Genomic DNA, 21140 nt, shown 5'->3' on the forward strand with positions numbered 1-21140 from the left:
GTGGAGTTTTGAGGGGAAAAGGGGAAGTTTCAATGACCTTAAAGGAGAAAAGGGGGGTTTTGAGGGGAAAAAGGGGAGGTTTTGGGGAGTTTTGAGTCCAAAAGTGAGGTTTGGTGAAGTTTTGAGGAAAAAAGTGGGAGTTTAGAGGAGTTTTGAGGGAAAAAGTTGGGTTTTGGGGGAGTTTTGAGGGAAAAAGGGGGAGTTTCAAGGGCCTTATGGAATAAAAGGGGGGTTTTGAGGGGAAAAAGGGGGTTTTGGGGGTGTTTTGAGTCAAAAAGTGAGGTTTGGTGAAGCTTTGAGGCAAAAGGGGGAGTTTAGAGGAGATTTGAGGGGAAAAGGGGAGTTTTGGTGGAGTTCTGAGGGAAAAAGTTGGGTTCTGGCAGAGTTTTCAGGGGAAAAGTGGGAGTTTTGGGGTCTTAAGGGATAAAAGGGGGGTTTTGAGGGACTTTTGAGTCCAGAAGTGAGGTTTGGTGAAGCTTTGAGGCAAAAGTGGGAGTTTAGAGGAGTTTTGAGGGGAAAAGTTGAGTTTTGGTGGAGTTCCGAGGGACAAAAGGGGGAGCTTTGGGGCATTAAGGGATAAAAGGGTTGTTTTTGGGGGGGTTCTTTGCAGTCCCCAGGCGCGGCTCTGGGGCTGCGCGGGGCCGCTGGGGGGTGGTGGCGTTGCGTGACGGCAGCTCCCCGCAGCGGCGGCGCGGGCCGTGTGCTGGCAGGAGGTGGGGCCGGACCTGGTGTGCGGGCGGCCGCGGCGGGACGGGCAGGTGACGTACAGCGAGTGCTGCTGCCTGTACGGACACGCCTGGGGCATGGACTGCGCCCTGTGCCCCGAGCGCCGCTCAGGTGGGAGCCTCGGGGCACCCCCCCGCTAACACAGGGACCCCTCAACATCCCCCACTCACCCCGTGGCGATGGGAGGGATCCAGCTGACCCCTCCATGCACCCCCATGATGGGACCCCAAGTGCCTCACTAAGAAGGTCGCACGTAGCCCCCCACCCCCTCATCTCAGGACCCCTTTGGGGGGTGTTGTTATCCCCCCAGCACCAATCCCCCTCCCTCTCAGCACCCTGACTCCCCTCCCAGCACCCAGAGCCCACCCCAGTGCCCAGACCCCCTCCCCAGCACCCAGAGCCCACCCCCAGCACTCAAACCCCCTCCCCAGCACCCAAACTCCCTCCCCAACCCCCTCCCCAGCACCCTGAGCCCACTCCCAGCACCCAAACCCCCTCCCCAACCCCCTCCCCAGCACCCTGAGCCCACCCCCAGCACCCAAATCCCCTCCCCAGCACCCTGAGCCCACCCATAACCCCCTCCCCAGCATCCCAAGCCCTCCCAACCCCCTCCCCAGCACCCTGAGCTCTCCCAACCCCCTCCCCAGCACCCAAACCCCCTCCCCAACCCCATCCCCAGCACCCTGAGCCCACCTCCAACACCCAAACCCCATCCCCAGCACCCAAACTCCCTCCCCAATCCCCTCCACAGCACCCAGAGCCCTCCCCCAGCACCCAAACCCCCTCCCCAGCACCCAGACCCCCTCCCCCACCCCCAGCACCCAGATCCCACCCCCAGCCCCCAAACCCTTCCCAACCCCCTCCCCAGCACTCAGACCCCCTCCCCAATCCCCTCCCCAGCACCCTGAGCCCACCCCCAGCACCCAAACCCCCACCCCAACCCCCTCCGCAGCCCCCCAACCCCCTCCCATTCCCGTTTACTGTGTGTGGGGGTCCCCCATAACCCCCCTCTCTCCTCTCTCTCTCCTCCCCCCTCCCCAGACGACTTCGAGTTCCTGTGCAACGTTCTGCGCCCCCCGGGCTACGCTGCACCCCCCTTCGAGCACCCCCCCCCTTACGCCCCCCCCTACCCCCCCCCTTACAGCCCCGACTATTTTGGGGGGCCCCACCTCGTCCCCCCACCTCTGCCCCCCCGTTCCGAATACGACCCTTACTCCTTCGGGGCGGGGCTTGGCGGCATCGGCGCTCACGATCCTCTTTACGCCCCCCCCCCGGTACGAGGGGGATGATTTTGAGGCGCCCCCTTTACCTTTCATCCCTCACCGACCTCGGGGACCCCGTTATGAACCCCCCGACCCCCACCCTGACCCCCACCCTGACCCCCACCCTGACCCCCACCCCGACCCCCATCCCTGGTCCTACCAAGCCCACGGAGCCTTGGTGGAGGAGGAAGAGGAGGAGGAAGAGGAGGAGGGTGAGTTTGGGGGTGGGGGGAGGGGAGGGGGGGTGGAGGGGGTGGGTTTTGGGGTGCTGACCCCCAGCCTGACCCCCCCAGCCCCAGGGGAGGAGTGTGGGGTGCTCAGTGGGTGCCGCCACGGGCGCTGCGTCCGGCTCCCCGACGGCTTCACCTGCAGCTGCGACCCCGGCTACCGGCTGGACCCGGCGCAGCTCGACTGTGTCGGTGAGACACCCCCACACCAGCCTGAACCCCCCAAAACACAGACACCCCCACACCAGCCTGAGCCCCCCAAAACACAGACACCCCACACCAGCCTGAACCCCCCAAACACAGACACCCTCACACCAGCCTGAACCCCCCAAAACACAGACACCCCCACACCAGCCTGAGCCCCCCAAAACACAGACACCCCACACCAGCCTGAGCCCCCCAAAACACAGACACTCCCACACCAGCCTGAGCACCCCAAAACACAGACACTCCCACACCAGCCTGAGCCCCCCAAAACCAGCCTGAGCCCCCAAACTAGCCTGAGCCCCCCAAAACACAGACACCCCCACACCAGCCTGACTCCCCTAAATCAGTCTGACCCCCCCAACCAGACTGACCCCTCCCCCAGCACCCTGACCACCCCCCAACACCAGGAGCCCCCTTTCAAGACTGAGCCCGCCCCAGCACCCAACCCCCTCCCAAATTCCCTCCTCGGCACCCAAATTCCCTCCTCGGCACCCAAATTCCCTCCCTATCCCCCTCCCCAGCACCCTGAGCCCTCCCCCAGCACCCAAACCCCCTCCCAAACTCCTTCCCCAGCACCCAGCCCTCCCCAGCACCCAACTCCCCCTCCCCAGCACCCTGATCCCCTCCCTCAGCACCCAACCCCCTCCCTAGCTCCTTCCCCAGCACCCAAACCCCCTCCCTCAGCATCCAAACCCCTCCCTATCCCCCTTCCCATCACCCTGAGCCCAACCCAGCACCCAACCCCCTCCCCCAGCACCCAAACCCCCTCCCTCAGCACCGAGGTCCCCTCCCAAACTCCCTCCTCAGCACCCAAACCCCCTCCCCCAGCACCTAAACCCCCTTCCCAGCACCCAGCCCACCCCAGCACCCAGCCCCCCTCCCAAACTCCTTCCCCAGCACCCAAACCCCCTCCCTATCCCCCTCCCCAGCACCCAAATCCCCTCCTCCAGCACCCAGCCCACTCCACCACCCAGAGCCCTCCCCAGCACCCACACCCCTCCCAAACTCCCTCCTCAGCATCCAAACCCCCTCCCTATCCCCCTCCTCAGCACCCAAACCCCCTGCCCAGCACCCAGCCCACCCCAGCACCCAGAGCCCTCCCGAACTCCTTCCCCAGCACCCAAACCCCCTCCCTATCCCCTTCCCCAGCACCCTGAGCCCAACCCAGCACCCAAACCCCCTCCCTCAGCACCCAAACCCCCTCCCCAGCACCCTGAGCCCTCCCCAGCACCCAGCCCCCCTCCAAAACTCCTTCCTCAGCACCCAAACCCCCTCCCCAGCACCCTGAGCCCTCCCCATCCCCACCCCCATCCCATCCCCCCCCCAATACCCCATTAACCCCTTCTGTGCCGCCGCCCTCCCCAGACGTGGACGAGTGTTCGGGCCCCCCCCGCTGCCAGCCCGGCCGCTGCCTCAACACCGCGGGCTCGTTCCGCTGCCTGTGCCCCCCCGGCCTGGCCCCGCCGCTGCCGACGCCCCCCCGCTGCCTCCCCCGCGCCTGAGCCGCCCCCCGCCGTATTTATTGTGTAGATAAAGAGATTTAAGGCGGGGGGGGGCGGCATTGTGGCCCTCGGGATGATGGCGGGGGGGGGGGCACCTATGCGTGTGTCCCCCCTTGGCACCCGCTGTGCTGCCCCCTCTCAGTGTTGGGGGGTCGCGGGGGGAGGTTTGGGGGACCCCCCCACCCCAACACACACTGTTACAGAATAAAGGTTTTGTATAAAATGAGGGGGGTTTGTTTCGCACCCCCCCCCGTGAGAAATGGACGGGCCGAGGGGAGGGGCGGGGCCTGGCGCTGAGGGGAAAAGGGGCGGCTTTGGGTCTAAAGGCGGGAAAAAGGGGGTTTTGAGGGGATAAAGGGGGTTTTGAGGAGAAAATGGGAGGGTTTAGGGGTCTTAAGGGATAAAAGAGGGGTTTTGAGAGGAAAAACAGGAGATTTGGGGATCTTAAGGGATAAAAAGGGGTTTTGAGGTGAAAAAAGGGAGGTTTGGGTATCTTAAGGAATAAAAGGGGGGTTTTGAGGGGAAAAAGGGGAGATTTTGGGGTCTTAAGGGTTAAAAGAGGCGTTTTTGAGAGGAAAAGGGGGGGTTTGAGGGGAAAAATGGAGGTTTTGAGGGGAAAATGGGAGGTTTTGTGGTCTTAAGGGATAAAAGAGGGGTTTTGAGGGGAAAAAGGAGGTTTGGGGTCTTAAGGGATAAAAGAGGGGTTTTGAGGGGAAAAGGAGGGTTCTGAGGGGAAAAATGGAGGTTTTGAGTGAAAATGGGAGGTTTTGGGGTCTAAAGGGATAAAAGGGGTTTTGAGGGGAAAAAGGGGGGTTTTGGGGTCTTAAGGGATAAAAGGGGGGGTTGAGTCGAAAAGGGGGTTTTGAGGGGATAAAGGGGGTTTTGAGGAGAAAATGGGAGGTTTGGGGGTCTTAAGGGATAAAAGAGGGGTTTTGAGGGGGAAAAAGGGGGTTTTGAGGGGAAAAACAGGAGATTTGGGGATCTTAAGGGATAAAAAAGGGGTTTTGAAGGGAAAAAGGGGGAGTTTTAGGATGTTAAGGGATAAAAAGGGGTTTTGAGGTGAAAAAAGGGAGGTTTGGGTATCTTAAGGAATAAAAGGGGGGTTTTGAGGGGAAAAAGGGGAGATTTTGGGGTCTTAAGGGTTAAAAGAGGAGTTTTTGAGAGGAAAAGGGGGGTTTTAGTAGGAAAAAGGAAGGTTTTGAGTAGAAAAAGGAGAGATTTGGGGATCTTAAGGGATGAAAGGGGGCTTTTGAGGGGAAAAAGGGGGGTTTGGGGGGAGTTTTGAGCCAAAAGGTGAGGTTTTGGTGAAGTTTTGAGGCAAAAGTGGGAGTTTAGAGGAGTTTTGAGGGGAAAAGGGGAGTTTTGGTGGTGTTTTGAGGGAAAAAGTAGGTTTTGAAGGGAAAAAGGGTTTTGAGGGCAAAAAGGGGAGATTTTGGGGTCTTAAGGGATAAAAGGAGACTTTAGAGGGGAAAAAGGGAGAGTTGTGGAGTCTTAAAGGATAAAATGGGGGTTTTGAGGGGAAAGGGGGGGAGTTCGGGGATCTTAAGGGATAAAAGGTGGTTTTGAGGTGAAAAAAGGGAGGTTTGGGGATCTTAAGGGATAAAAGAGAGGTTTTGAAGGGAAAAAGGGGGCATTGAGGGGAAAAATGGAGATTTTGAGGGGATAAAGGGGGGTTTGGGGGTCTTAAGGAATAAAAGGGGGGTTTAGAGGGGAAAAGGGGGAAGTTTTGGGGTCTTAAGGGTTAAAAGAGGAGTTTTTGAGAGGAAAAACGGGGTTTTAGGAGGAAAAAGGAAGGTTTTGAGGAGAAAAAGGAGAGATTTGGGGATCTTAAGGGATGAAAGGGGTCCTTCGAGGGCAAAAAGGGGGTTTTGAGGAGAAAATGGGGAGTTTTTGGGGTCTTAAGGGATAAAAGAGGGGTTTTGAGGGGAAAAGGGGAGTTTGATGGGAAAAATTGAGGTTTTGAGGGGAAAATGGGAGGTTTTGGGGTCTTAAGGGTTAAAAGAGGGGTTTTTGAGGGGAAAGGGGGGGTTTGAGGGGAAAAACGGAGGTTTTGAGAGGAAAGAGGGGAGGTTTTGGGGTCTTAAGGGATAAAAGGGGGGTTTTGAGGGGAGAAGGTGGAGTTCAGTGGAGCTTTGAGAGGAAAAGGTGCGTTTTGGTGGGAAAAAGTTGGGTTTTGAAGGGCTTTTGAGGGAAAAAGTGGTAGTAGAGATTTGAGGGGAAAGGGGGTTTTTGGTGGAGTATTGTGGGGAAAAAAAGGATTTATTGGAATTTAGAGGAAAAAGTGTTTGTTAGAGTTTTGAGGGGAAAAGTGGGCCTTTGGGGGTTTTGTGGGGAAAAAGTGGGGTTTTTAAGAAGTTTTGAGGAGAAAGTGGGAGTTTAGTGGAGATTTGAGTGGAAAAAGTGGGGTTTTGGTGGAGTTTTGAGGGAGAAAGTGGGAGTTTAGTGGAGATTTGAGGGGAAAAGTGGGGTTTTTAAGGAGTTTTGAGGAGAAAGTGGGAGTTTAGTGGAGATTTGAGGGGGAAAAGTGGGTTTTTGGTGGAGTTTTGAGGGAGAAAGTGGGAGTTTAGTGGAGAATTGAAGGGAAAAGGGGGTCTTGAAGGAGTTTTGAGGAGAAAGTGGGAGTTTAGTGGGGATTTGAGGGGAAAAAGTGGGTTTTTGGTGGAGTTTTGAGGGAGAAAGTGGGAGTTTAGTGGAGAATTGAGGGGAAAAGTGGGGTTTTGAAGGAGTTTTGAGGAGAAAGTGGGAGTTTAGTGGAGAATTGAGGGGAAAAGTGGGGTTTTTAAGGAATTTTGAGGAGAAAGTGGGAGTTTAGTGGAGAATTGAGGGGAAAAGGGGGTCTTGAAGGAGTTTTGAGGAGAAAGTGGGAGTTTAGTGGAGATTTGAGGGGAAAAAATGGGTTTTTGGTGGAGTTTTGAGGGAGAAAGTGGGAGTTTAGTGGAGATTTGAGGGGGAAAGCGGGGTTTTTAAGGAGTTTTGAGGAGAAAGTGGGAGTTTAGTGGAGATTTGAGGGGAAAAGTGGGGTTTTTAAGGAGTTTTGAGGGAGAAAGTGGGAGTTTAGTGGAGATTTGAGGGGAAAAGGGGGTCTTGAAGGAGTTTTGAGGAGAAAGTGGGAGTTTAGTGGAGATTTGAGGCAAAAAAGTGCGGTTTTGAAGGAGTTTTGAGGAGAAAGTGGGAGTTTAGTGGGGATTTGAGGGGAAAAAGTGGGTTTTTGGTGGAGTTTTGAGGGAGAAAGTGGGAGTTTAATAGAGATTTGAGGACAAAGTGGAGTTATTGGTGGAGTTTTGAGGGGAATAAGTGCAGTTTGGGTGGGAGTTGAGGCTGGAGCTGAGGCAGAACCGTTTCCCTGAGAGGGGTGTGAGCCCCTGTGCCAGGCTGCCCAGGGAGCTGGGGGAGTGCCCAGCCCTGGAGGGACCCCAAAGCCGTGGGGCTGAGGTGCTGAGGCCGTGGGTCAGTGCTGGGCTGGGCAGGGTGTGGGGAGCGCTGGGACTGCAGCAGCTTCAGGGGCTTTAACCACCAAACAATTCCTGATTCTGAGGGGAAAAGTGGCGTTTGGGTGAGGTTTTGAGGGGAAAAGTGGGGTTCAGGTGGGTTTTTGAGGGGAAAGGTGTCTTTTGCTGGAGTGTTGTGGGACAAGATGTGGAGTCTGGCTGGCTGTGAGGGACTTTGCTCGTCCCTTTGGCTGCGGGAGGGGTGTCAGTCGCATGCAGGACGGCTGCTCTGCCAGAAGGAGGGGCTCGGAGACAAGAAATCAGCGGCAGAGCCTGAGCGGCAGAGGAACGCCGGCAGTCGCAGCTTTCCTTCCCCTCCAGAGAGATGCCGGGGGACCCTTTCAGCCAGCCAAGCTCTGCCTCACTTCCCTCTTTTGCGGTGTGAGGTGTCCCTCATGGTGCACAGCGAGTCTGCTCAGCCCACCCTGCAAACGCCAGGACGCTGAGGGACAGAAGGAAGCCCTCAGCCCCGGGTGTCCTACCCTTGTAGAGAGGTCCTAGGATCCATGTCAGCCAGCCAAGCTCCACCCTCCCAGCCCTTGCTGCCTGACAGGCTGCTCTGAGACCTTCCTGAAGGGCTGGGGGCTTTCTCCTGTCCCTCCGTGTCCATCGCGTCGTTGTTACAGCCTGGCTCGGGCAGCGCCGAGCCCAGAGGCAGAGCTGGTGAACTGGCAGCGGCTGCCCACAGGGGAGCCAGAGCCCCGCACAGCCAATGGCAGCGCAGGAAGCGGGCTCAGCCCTGATTGACGTGTGAGCGGCGGCCAATCAGAGGCGGCGGCGCCCCAGGGAGGGCGGGTCCAGCCACGGCTGTGGCAGCCCCGCAGCCAATCAGAGACATCATCGCCTCAGGGAGGGCGGGCCCAGCCCAGGACAGAGTGACAGCTCCTCAGCCAATCAGAGAAAACGCTGCCTCAGGGAGGGCGGGCCCAGCCAGGGCAGGGACAGCCCCGCAGCCAATCAGAGGCGGCGGCGCCTCAGGGCACAGAGGGAAGGTGAGGCCAGGGAGCCCAACATGGCGACAGGGGAAGAAAGGAGAGGAAGGAGGAGAGGTCACTGGGGAGGGATCAAACTGAGGCCTCCTGCAGAGCCGGCCTCTGCAGCACCCTCCCTGCTGCTCTCCCAACTGTTCTGCTACAGCCAGTGTGTGTCTGTGGGAAATGATTTGTGCCCAGTGTGTGAACCTAAAAGGTTTGAAGCCCCTCTGGTGTGATGTGTGTGAGGGAATCAGTGTCCAGGGCGTTTGAAGCCCCTCTGGTGTGATGTGTGTGAGGAAATCAGTGTCCAGGGTGTTTGAAGCCCCTCTGGTGTGATGTGTGTGAGGGAATCAGTGTCCAGGGTGTTTGAAGCCCCTCTGGTGTGATGTGTGTGAGGAAATCAGTGTCCAGGGTGTTTGAAGCCCCTCTGGTGTGATGTGTGTGAGGAAATCAGTGTCCAGGGTCAAGAAAAATGTGGGTAATGTGTGTCAATATTCTCCAATATTTGTTCAAGGTCAAAGCTTGGGTTGATGGTGACATGCCATTGAGGAGAGAAGAGGAGATTTGGCAGAAATGTGCCATAAACCCTATAGCCTGAAAAAATCAGCCTGGCCTCAAGTTAGCTTGAATTGGGGTGATCCTAAAGAGACAGATAGAATTGGTCAAAGGATGGTTAGAAACTGATAGAAGAGATGGAAGTTGTCAAAGAGATAAGAGCCAATGGAACTAGAGTACAGAAATGTAGGCAGGGGCAGGAGGAACAGCCCAGCAGCTGCAGGGGAAGATGAATGCCTTGTGAATGCGTGGGGAACAAATCTCCAGGGTTTTCATCATGAACTGGCAGCAAGTGTGTGTGGGGGGGCCTCAGACTCTCTCATCTCCATTGAGTGAGGTTGTTGCAAATGTGCTGGGGCAGAAAAACTTCTCTACACCAAGTCAGATCAGCAGAGACATCCTTTATGTGACGATGTGCCGGGGACACGGGATGGTTCCCAGAGAGGCTGGAAGCTCCTCGCTTCTGCTGCCATCGGTGCAGGGAGGGAAGGCCCGTGCAGGAAAAAGCCCCCGTGATCCCTTGTGCCCTGCAGCGCTGCTCCCGAGGGCCACCCCCAGCAACTCCTGGAGGGCCGCCGGCGCGGCGCTGCTGCCGTACCGCAGCTGGGCAGGGTCCCGGCACAGCTCCATCCGTGGCCTCCGCCGTGGCTCTGAGCCACATTCAACGGGGGCCCTTTGTCCCTGAGGGCTTTAGTGCCGCACTTGGATGGTCGTCTCCATCCGGCAGATTTCCTCTTGTCCAGTCTAGGAGGGGGAGTTTGCGACTTGGTGGGCACCTGGCACCCAGCCAGGGCTAAAGCAGCACGTTTGATCACAGCCCCGTGCTGCAGAGCTGCTCCTCCTTCACTGCCTCCGCTGATGTTTCTTTTTGGCAGCCCTGGATGAGCGAAACCCCTTGAACCTGACCCTGGAGGGCCCTGAAGCTGCTTTGTTCGCTGGGGCTTCATCACAACTTGGAGGACTTGCTCTCCTCTTTCTCCTTGCTGAGCTGCAATAATCAATGAACTCCACAAAACGGCTGCGGAGATCATAGCCCCGCGTCGCAGATCTGCTGCTCTCTTTCTGCATCTGCTGAGTTTCCTCCTTGGCAGCCCTGGGTGTGGGAACCCCCTTGGAGGGGACCTTGGAGGACCCTGGAGCTGTGTCATTGCTGGGAGCTTGGCCAAGCATGTCAGGACTGCTCTTCCTCTTTCTCCGCCTTCCTGCTGAGTGCTCATAGTCCCCGGGCTCAACGCTCCAGCTGTGATCACCGCTGCCCCACTGTGGGGATCTGCTGCGAGCCCTCTGCCTGGCGCTGCTGCTCTCATCGGGGGATGAAGGGCTGTGTGTGTGCTTCTGTCTGTTGCTGCCTGCTGTCTGCTGACCAGACAGCGCAGCATCAACATGTTGGCCGGGGCCTGAGCAGTGGCATTTCCCGCTGCTGGGTGTCCGTGGCCAGGTGAGGTGCAGACGGCCTGCACGTGCCACTGGGGCAGCTGCCTGGCTTAGCTGGCTTCTGCTGGCTGTTGCAGGGGAGCTGCTGCCCTGTGCAGAGTGCACTGCCGTGTCCTGCAAAGAGAGCTGTGAAAAGGTCCTGTCCTTTGCTCCTGAAAGGACCAGAACAGTGGGGACTCTCCAGAAGCTGTGCGAGGGGACAGCTCAGGCCCTCCCAAAGCCTCCCCTGGAGGGGGAAAGAAGGGTCAAAGGCCAACAAGCAGGATGCATCTAGGTGGGATGCTTTGAGAGAGAGAAGAGTTGTGGCTGTCAAGAAAGCTGCAGCGTGGGAGGGTGAAGAGTTGCAATGCAAGAGCCCAGAGAGAAACCCACTGTCCCTTTGGCGCCCTGAGCCACCTCACCAGAGTTACCTTGGTGTGTGAAGGCAGACCCTTTGCTCCTACAGAACCTGCCTGCTGGGTGCCAGACTGCCACAGCTTGAAGAAGGAGGAGATACATAATGCCACGATGAAGGAAGAAGCTCTTTCTGCAGGTTTCAAATCAGAGCTCCTGGGGAGAAGAAAAGACAAAGGATCTTGCTTTAGGGCTGTTCTGGACTGTTGAGTCATTTCCTTGGAGCAGCTTCTGCGACAGAGTGAAGACTTAACCAAGTCTACAAATGGGAATTGTGATTGGGGTCTTGCCACCAGTTCTGCCCCTGTCACAGCACGTCCTCATCTTTCTGCCCCCCACAGCCTCCATTCCTTAGACACATAGAATTACAGAAGGGTTTGGGTTGGAAGGGACCTGAAAGATCATGGTCCAACTCTCCTGCCACATGCTCTGGGCCACTTTCCTCTAGAAGAGGTTGATCAAAGCCCACTCCAACCTGGCCTTGAGCACCTCCAGTGAGGAGGCACCCACAACTTCTCTGAGCAACCTGTGCCAGGGTGTCAGCACCCTCAGAGAAAGAATTTCTTCCTAATATCTGACATCAATCTTCCCTCTTTCCACTTAAAATCATTATTCCTCCTCCTATCACTACCTTCCCCAAGAAAGAGTCTCTCCCTGTCCTTCCTGTAGGCCCCCTTGAAGGGCTCTTCTCTACATTAGCCAGCTGCAGAGAGTAGACAAGTAGAGGCTGATAGCATGGCAGCAGCCCAAAGTCCAGGAAGGGATGAGAAGGGCTGCGGTGGGAGAGTTCAGATTGCTCAGCACTGAATGCTACAGGGAGTTAATTAGTTAATTGTCTCCTAGGACACTCGGGAGGGATAAGAAGAAACACAGCAAGGCTGGGGAAAGGAAACATATTCTGGACACATTCTTGTAAGACTTGCCATTACCTGACATAAAACAGTAAATAGGCTTGCTGCCTCTGAACTGTATTGATGTCACAAGGAGTCACAGACTCATCATCCATCTTGTACCACTGCCCATTGCCGTCCTGTGAAGAAAGACGTTGCTGTCTGCAGAGGAGCTGCAGGGTTTCTCCACAGAGACCCCAGCAGACAGCTGTAGGAGCAAGAGGAGGACCAAGCAAATCCAACCCAGCTCCTAAGGAGTCCTTCTCCCCCCAGACCTGGGCTGCCAGGAGCCCTGCCCTGCCAGCTGCTCTTCATGGCACACGTCTCTCCCCTGCTGGGAAGGCTGTTGCTCGGTACCTTTGTGTAGCAGAAATAGTGTCCCGAGTCACACGTGGAACCGGCGTGCACCAGGACAGCGTATAAGCTGTAGACGAGCGGCTCTGCAGGCACCTCAGACATGTAGGGCCGAAGATCCAAGCGCTCAGGGTACCCCACAACCTACAGAGAGACCAAGAGGGATCAGAAATGATCCTGAACTACTAGATGCAATAGCCCCCAGAACGTCATGGTTTGGGTGTCAGCAAACTGCTCTGGGCCAAAGCCGCGCTCTCAGAGCAGAGGAGATGCTCATCTCCCCACGGGAACTCTGGTCTGCCCACGGCAACTCTCGTGTCCCCAGCAGGCAACGGCAAGAACCGAACATCAGCAGCGTGTGCAAGAGCATCCTGCTTTGGGGAACCTGCTGCTCCAGGGAGAGAAGGTTGTTGCCCTCCAGTTGTGTACATGCCTTGCAGATCTTCCTGCCAGTGACAGCGTCAAAGCGTTTCAGGCACACTGTGAGAACCCTGGGTGCACGATGCACTGTGACCCTCTTGGAGGCGGCAGCCAGCTTGTCACACCTTGGAAGCAAGCACAGAGACCAGTGCCTAAATGTACCCACTTCTCCCCCAGGAAGGCCAGGCAAGCACTCGTGGCTTACACAGCCTTGTGTCACTGTCAGCCTTAGTCAGTACCAGAAGGCCTGATGACAACCCGCCTCTCACTCCTGTGCAAGAAACCTACATGACAAGGCGACTTCTGCTGGAGGCCATGCAGCACCTTCACAGCAAACCTGCTGTTAAGATGGCATCATGGATCATCTTACCTGCTACAGTGAAAGCAGTTTCCACCATCCAGCTGCTCTGGTTTCACAAAGTCCTTCAGAGCTGTGGTGACAGATGAGGCTGCCTGGAGGAATGAGAAAGGAGAGCCCTGGACTTGGAGCAACACCCTTGCCCAAACACTTACAAGAAGGTGACAAGGAGCCCCAGGCAGCTGACACAAAGGAGACCCCTTGGGAGCCCACAAGCAGTGTCCAGGGGAGGCAGAGAGAGGGTATTCTCCTCCCCAGAAGGACACAGCCGTTCTTCCCACGCGCCACCAAGCTCTCTGGTGTTCACAGCACACGTTGTTGAGCCAACTGCATGGATTCCACAAAGCAGCAGGGGCCTTGGGATACCCTGGAGTGCAATGATAAAGCCTCTTACCTTTATATCCACAGGGACATCCAGGAAGGCCTCGTAGGAATCAGAAACTGCATTGCAGCTCAGGCACGTGACTGGAAGGCAAGGGAAAAGGCTCAGCCATAGGGCAGGTCGAGCAAGGCTGCCAGTCCTTCCTACCCACTATGCCAGTCATACCAGCAGCTGTTCTCACCAGCTGGCAGAAGGACACAGACAATCCCAAGGAGAGTAATAGTCATGGGAAAGTACCTCTGGATCTCATCTGTCCTCCAAAGATTTGATGGACGATGGTGGTCTCTTCAGAGGCGGCGTCCAAGCTGGAAAGAAACAGCAAGGGCAGAGAGTTACCAGCTGCGTGGGACTGGCTTTGTCTGAAAGCCCTGAGAGTAGGGTTTCCTTGACGAGAGCCCATCAAGGAGCCCAAAGGGGCTGGGAACGTGGGAAAGGCCGTTTGCTTGTGCTTACTCGCTGATTCCTCTCAGACAAACTTTCTGCATGGCATCGACAGCAGAGCGTAGGAACTCGTGGGCATCTTCCTGCCTGCCCCGCTGGAATTGTTCTCCTATCACTAAGAAAGAAGTTAGTAGTTCTCTCCTCCAAGAAGGGAACAAAACCTCTAAAAGCAGCTTCTGCCGTGAAAGGACTTACGTGGAAGGACATTGATGAAAGCCAAAGGCTGGAGCACCTTGCCTGAGGAATGCAGGACCATGTTAGCGTGGGCTTCCATTCTGCACATCATGCAGAAACCTTGCTGAAGACCTGAAGAGGGAGAGAAGAGGGAGGGCAGGAAGATCCTCAAGTCAGCCAAATCTCCATAGCAATGGGAAATCCATCTGAGACCTGGGAGCTGTAAGGAGTCTCCACTCCTCCCCAGGTGTCAACATCCCCAGGAGCCCTGGACAGTTTAATGACTAGAAAACTTTCTTGAGAGAGATGCCAAACTGACACAAGTGTCTGTGCAACCAGACAAGAGAGTGGAAGTGAGAGGAACAAGAGAGCCAGGGCTAGAAAGAGGTGCCTTTCTGAAGAGGAGCACACCTAGACGGGAAAAGAGGCTTCTAGGCTTGAGTGTTCCAAGCACAGCAAGTGGTGACTTTGACCCAGCAGGGCTGCTTTTCTCCTCAATCAAATGCCAGGCTCTGGGAGCCCTTGAGAAGTGCCCAGGGGACTGCCAAGGAGATGTTCCTGCAAGTACTCACAGGACTGGCTGTGCTCCCGAGACAGCAGGTAGTTGGCCAGAGGCGGGGTGTGCGTCAGGCACTGCAGCACGGAGTTGAGGAAGCACGTGTTGCCCATGTTGTAGAGTCCTGCTCCAATGCTCTGTCCTGGCTGCCAGTCCATGCAAAGCTTCTCCGGGGGAAAGAGGATCCGTTCTGGTGGAGCCATTCCCTCGGCAATGACTGCACAGAGATGGAATTTGTCAGAGGATGTGACCACACTCTGACATCTTCAAGGCACATTCAAGGCTTTTGACACTGTCTCCCACAACATCCTCATCAGAAAGCTCAGGCAGTGTGGCTGGGATGAGTGGACAGTGAGGTGGATGGAGAGGTGGCTGAGTGACAGAGCCCAGAGGGTGGTGATCAATGGCACAGAGTCGAATTGGAGGCCTGTGGCCAGGGGAGTTCCAAAGGGATAGATTCTGGGGCTAGTCTTATTTAACATCTTCATCAACCACCTGGATGAGGGGACAGAGGGACCCTCAGCAAGTTCCCTGCTGGCACCAAACTGGGAGCACTGGCTGATTCCCCAGAGGCTGTGCTGCCAGTCAGTGGGATCTCGACCGGCTGGAGAGTTGGGCAGAGGAACCTCCTGAGGTTCAACAAGGACAAGGGCAGAGTCCTGCAGCTGGGAAGGAACAACCCCCTGCACCAGGACAGGCTGGGGGTGACCTGCTGGAGAGCAGCTCTGCAGAGACAGACCTGGGAGTGCTGGGTGATAATAAACTAAATATGAGCCAGCAATGTACCCTCGTGGGCAAGAAGCCAATGGCAGCCTGGGGACATCAAGAAGAGTGTGGCCAGCAGGACGAGGGAGGTTCTTCTCCCCCTCTACTCTGCCCTGGTGAGGCCTCATCTGGAGTCCTGTATCTAGCTCTGGGCTCCTCAGCTCAAGAGGGACCGAGAACTGCTGGAGAGAGGCCAGTTCAGGGCCACCAAGATGATCAGGGGACTGGAGCATCTTTCATAAGAGGAAAGGCTGATGGACCTGGGGCTGTTCAGTCTGGAGAAGAGGAGACTGAGGGGTGATCTTATTAACATTTATAAATATCTAAAGGGTGGGTGTCAGGAGGTTGGGACATCCCTCTTTTCTACAGTAGCTAGTAACAGGACAAGGGGTGATGGGATGAAGCTGGAACACAACAAGTTCCACTTAAACATAAGAGAACACTATTTCACCGTGAGGGTGAGGGTGAGGGAGCCCTTGCCCAGGCTGCCCAGAGGGGTTGTGGAGGCTCCTTCCTTGGAGGTCTTCAAGACCCGCCTGGACATGTTCCTATGTGACCTGATCTAGGTGACCCTGCTTCTGCTGGGGAGTTGGACTGGATGGTCTCTAAAGGTCCCTTCCAACCCCCACCATTCTGTGATTCTATGATTCTATGATCTTTGACAAGTCGAGTTCTGTGGAGTGGGACTTGGGACACCCAGCTCTAACCTCCAAGCCAGAAACCTTGGGGACACCTAACACTGCTGTGGGCATTTACTGGGGAAGAAAGCGTTCTGGAAGAGAGTCTGTTCCCCTGCTGACGTTGCTGACAGTCACACCTCCCTTTTCCATCTTGTCTGCAGCAGTGACTGACTGTCAGCCTCTCCTTGAACAGCTGCCTCTGCCCTGCCTCTGTCTCCCTTCCAACCACCTCAGTCAGGGTGGGCTTCCTGCACCTCTTGGCTGAGCCCAAAGCCTCAGATGGTGCCGCAGCCCCACTTTTGACCTGTTCTACTCTGTTGTAAAGAAAGAAGGTTTAGCAAATAGGAGCTCCACCCTGGTCAGCCCAGAGAAATCTCAGCCTCGACATCAGGAGGTATAGACCAGCCTCTGCTCTCACCCCCTGTCTACCTGCTCTACAGTCTGTCCTGAAAGGTAAATCATAGTTACCTTTGCAAGAGGATGGTAGTTGAGGAGAAGTGAGGAGGAAACGACAAACAGCATAAAAAAGCTGGAAGGCGAGTAGCCAAAGAAGGAGCTGAGTCCTCTCTAGGGCAGCTCAGCCCAACTGGCTCTGGCTGTCCCGCTGGGAGGCTTTATAGTCCCTGGCCAGGTGAGGTCACAAACGCTGGGTGGGGTCTGGAACAGCCCCTGTGTGACAGCAGCAGCGCCCAACTTTCTCTGTCTCCCTTGGTGACGGCCACAGCGCTGCCCCTCCCCTGGGATGGCCTCTGGAATCACAGAAGGGCTGCAGGGAGGAGGCAGCTGGGGAGCAAGAAATCCGCTCCACAGTGGCTCCCTGGGACACCAGCACGGAGGCTGGGACAGAGCAGAGACTGTGTGGGCAGCCCTGTGAGCTCTTGCAGAAGAAGGGAGCTGCAGGGTACTGTGGAACTCACAAGCTGCATGTTTGTGATGCCAGGAAAGTGCCAACCAGGACTCAGCAGCCAATGTGACTGTCAAGCAGGTGTTTCTGGCAGCGCTGGGCACACAGGGGATGGCTCCACCAAGTGTGTGCCCTGCTTAGAGCAAAACTTTCCACATGTCCCAGACTAGATCTGCATGTTCATTGCACTTCTTCATGAGTTCCCCCCATTGTCCTGCCTCAGTCTGCCCAGGCCACAGCTCCCTCACGCCTCCTTCGCTGGGCCTGGGGCCATTGAGGATGAAGATCTGAGTCTTCCTCACAGTGTGTTTTTCACCTTTGGCTTCCTGGTGTTTGGCCAAACCACAGGACAGGCTCAGCAGTTATTTCTTCTCTCCTCTCACTCCCCCATTGGAGTTTGATCACTCACAAGTGACCTCTCCTCCTTCCTCTCCTCTTTTCCCCTGTTGCCATGTTGGGCTCCTTGGCCTCACCTTCCCTCTGTGCCTCTGACTGGCTGCTGCTCACACGTCAATCAGGGCTGTGCCCGCCTCCTGCGCTGCCATTGACTGAGGCCACGCACGGGCTGCAGCATGAGGGACACTCTGTGTGACTGTGGGCACAGTCCCTACTGTGTCCAGCACTCCCGGGTGTGCTGAGCTTGGAGAGAAGCTCCACACTCAGCCCAGAGCTGGGGGAGGCCATTGGAAGTGTGCAGGGCTGTAGATTGGTGCTTTAACTGGGGCACGAAGCCCATTTCTAACGTCAGCACAGCCAGCTGCAGCTGCCTCCGTGTGTGAAGTCCTCATAAAACATCCACCCCGAACTCTGCTTTGATGGTGATGGGTGTGGCAAGAAACACCATTTCTGAAATGAACATTGTGAACAAGAAATTCCGTCCCTGGGTGACACGACGTGGGTCAGGCCGGATGGATCTTGGACTGGCCAGCTACAGCTTAGCACAGGAGCCAGACAAGTCACTGGAGCGTTATTGACCCTCTGTCCTGCATGGGAAAGGAGTCCAGGCAAAGGCCAATATTGGGGGCGAATGAAAAGAGCTCCTGAAACAGACAAAGACCCTGATCCTTGCACAGGGCCTTGCACAGCAGCACAGCTTGGTCGGGGACTGCAGAGTCTCCTCTTCCCAGGACTAAGGGCTCTAGAAAACCGAGTCTTGAAAGCAAATGTGACTTGGCAAGAAAAAACTGTGTCAGGAGCCACTCAAAAGGGATTCCATAGTATTAATAAACAGGCCCAAGCTAAGAATAAAACGACACTGCAAAACAGGCCAGGCCTAGCTTTGCTCTTAGTGAAAGAACAAGGAATGTGTGGCTATCTTAAATGAGACCAAGACCACTGCTGCATCCAGCTCCCAAATGCAACCAGCACCTTGCAGGAACAGCTGAATGAGATGAGAAAAGCAGCAGCAGGCAGGAGAGCACCCAGAGATGAATGGAACAACATGCCCCAGGAATTGGGTGGATGGTCCTTGAAAGCCCGGCTGGCTGCCCTGATGGAAGGAATCATCTTTGTGGTCACAGTCACTGTTGTTGTTAGAGTTTGCATGGGGTGGATGAAAAGAGGCAGCGAGAAGAAGACAGGGAATTTGAGAGAAACGGCTTCCAAAGAGGGGAATTGACAAGATCAGTGGGTGTGCAGGGGCACAGCTGCCTCACCTGCCTCACCAGCTCACAGGGGAATCTCCTGCAGTGCCTGGGCACCTCCTCCCCCTCCTTCCCCACTGACCTCGGTGTCTGTGCAGATGTTGTTCTGACATTCTCACTCCCTTCTGCTGCAGCAGCTTCTTCCCCTTCTCCAGTCTGTTCATCACAGAGGCCTTACCTCCATCACTCACTGGCCAGGCCTTGGGCAGCAGCGAGTCCATCCCAGAGCCGACTGGCCCTGGCCCTGGCAGATACAGGGGAAGCTCCTGGCAGTAATTAGTTCAAAGCAGCCACCCCTGGAGCCCCAGTGCCAAACCTGCCCACACAAACCCACTGCATCCCGTTCCAACAGAGAGATGCTGTGAGCGAGCCAGCTCTGAGGAAGCCTCGCACACGCTGCTCGATGGGCTGCAGCTGGGACAGAGCAGGTTCAGGCCTGAGCTGCAGGGAGAGGAACCCAAACATTTCCAGAGCAACATTGTAAGCACAGACACCACCAGCAACAGCAGGAATGATCCATATCCTGAGAAAGACAGTTTAACAGAGAAAAAAAGCAAAGGCTGTGTGTGGCAGCAAAGGGGAACAACAACAGTTCCTTCTCTCCTTCCCTTTGACTCCTGCTGCCCAGCCCCTTTGTGGGAAGAAGGGCCTCAGGATGCCCTGCAGCTGCTTTGGAAGACAAATGACTCAATGACTTCTCCTTCTTCCTCTGGGCTTGTGTTGCTGAGCAGGGCACCCCAGGGCATGGAATCCCGCTGGGGTCAGCTTGGGGCAGCTCTTCTGGCTTTGTCCCCTGCCAAGCTCTGGCCCAGCCCCAGCCCACTGGCCTTTGCTCAGGGCACTTGGAAAGAGCTTTGCTGCTGTGCCAGCCCTGCTCAGCCAGAGCCAAAGGGCTGATGTGTCAGCAACACCTTTCCAGCTACAAACACCAAGCAGAGCCCTGTGAGGGCTGCGCTGGGGAAATGAAACTCCATCCCCAGCAGACGCAGACAGGCAGCGAGAGCTGGTGGGGCTGTGGCTCTCGCCTGGCCAGAGCAGCTCCTGCTGCAGCCCCAGCACCGCGCTGCCCTCCTCAGAGCCCCTCCAGCTCCTCTGCATCTCTCGTGCCCGGGGCCACAAGCGGGAGTGGGGCAGAAGCCCCGTGCCCTTGCCACAGAGGCAGCTGACGGGATCCTGGGCTGTGGCGGCACAGTGTGGGCAGCAGGGTGGAGGAGGTGACCCCTGGCCTGACCTGGCACCGCTGAGGCCCCTGGATGGCTGTGGCCAGTTCTGGGCTCCCCAGCAGCAGAGAGCATTTGGCTGCTGGCACAAACGATGGCTTGCCAGCTTGGCAGAGAGCGGGGGCCTTTGTGTGAGCTGAGCTGTCTCCAGAGGGACAGGGTGGGCTACAGCTTCTCTCCTGCTCCCCTCCAGCTTGCGTGCTCCAGCAGGGGAGCTGGGGCTCTGCTGTGAGGACAACCTGGGTCCGGCTGGGCCATCCTGCAGGCAGCAGCAGAGGCCAGGAGTGGCCCAGCTCAGCACACTCAGGGGCCATGGGAAGGACACCTGGAGACAGGGCTGATTGTTCCAGCTTTAATGTAAACCAACAGCTTCTCAGGTGGCTGCATTCCAGAAGAGAATCTCCCTTCTGCCAGGCTCAGCGGGGCCTGAGGCATCGCCACCACCGGCTCCACCCTGAGGGTGGCTTCTCCTGGAGAGATGCCAGGACAGAGATGGTCTGAGTTGCCAGGGAGCTGACTGAGCATTCAGCATCCCGTGTCAAGGGCTGGAGGGCTGCAAGAGAAGGGAGCAGAGCACAGACATGAACCCCCCTGCCTGCAGAGAGCCCCAGCAGTGCCCTCCAGACCGTGCCCACCCAGCCGCCTCTTGCCCTGGCCAGGAGGAGCGGGTGAGACAAAGGGACCTGCTGGAAGCTGCTGCCCAGGAGTGCCCCCTGTGCCCCTGGCATCTCTCTGCCCCTCCAGTGTTCTCCTGGAGCAGGGCCGTGCTCTGTGCCCTGCCCCACCAGTCCCGACCAGCACAGCACTGGCCCTACTCACCGGTGCAGATGTCCTGCAGCTTCTGGCGTCTCAGGGGCTTTGGGTGCTGTGCAGCAACACCTGGGGACAGAGCTGCTGTCAGAGCTGCCCCGGGCCCGGCCCCCTCCTCCCCCTCAGCAGGGACGGCCCCAGGGAAGGAAGGGGGAGCAGGGCAGTGGGACTGACAGGCAGCCTCCAAGCCAGGCGTGTGGGCAGGGGGAAGGCAGGAAGGCACAGGGCCAGGCTGCCAGGAGAGGGGCCCCAGGGGCTGTGGCTCACCCAGGAACCTGATGGCCGCCGCTCGCAGGGTTGGTTGAGTGTCCTCCAGGTACAGCGCGCTCCGACGCAGGCACTTCTCTGCCCTGCTGCTGTCCTGCCCCAGCTGGAGAGAGCACAAGGACAGGGGCTGGTACAGACCCTCCCCAGCCATCTGCACCAATCCCTCCTCCCAGCACCCTCCTGGCCCCTGGCGATTGCCGTCTCCCAGCCAGGAGCCCTGTGGGGCTGACGTAAGAGACGCAGGCAGAGGGGGTCTGGGGGTACTGAGACCCCTCTGTCCCACTGCCAGGGCTCATTTGGGTCTCCTTCAGCACCCTGGGCTGGGGAGGGGAGAGAGAAGAGTCCTTGGTGGGCCTGTGCTGGAAGGAGGGTGCAGCTCTGGGCTGTGGGCTCCGGGCTGGAGCAGGGCAGGCGAGGCACAGCAGCACAGCCCTCACCACAGAACTGCCCGTGGGGCAGCCCCCTCCAGCCTGGCCGGGGCCTTGTGAGTTTCCCTTACCAAGCACTC

General features: G+C 57.0%; 1 protein-coding gene across 1 annotated transcript in view; it reads left to right on the plus strand.

Annotated features, from left to right (window-relative positions):
* The window catches only part of LOC133629487 (latent-transforming growth factor beta-binding protein 4-like), a gene marked incomplete at its 5' end in the record, with an annotated part of 33940 nt that extends 29864 nt beyond the window's left edge, over nt 1-4076 (plus strand). The window contains 5 exon segments of the mRNA XM_062020151.1: nt 685-837; nt 1768-2007; nt 2009-2200; nt 2282-2407; nt 3788-4076. Of these exon segments, the coding sequence (XP_061876135.1) occupies nt 685-837; nt 1768-2007; nt 2009-2200; nt 2282-2407; nt 3788-3924 (848 nt within the window).
* Nucleotides 4077-21140: the final 17064 nt, after the last annotated feature.

This window comes from Colius striatus, unplaced genomic scaffold, assembly GCF_028858725.1.
Source record: "Colius striatus isolate bColStr4 unplaced genomic scaffold, bColStr4.1.hap1 scaffold_46, whole genome shotgun sequence".
Classification (NCBI taxonomy): Eukaryota; Metazoa; Chordata; class Aves; order Coliiformes; family Coliidae; genus Colius; species Colius striatus.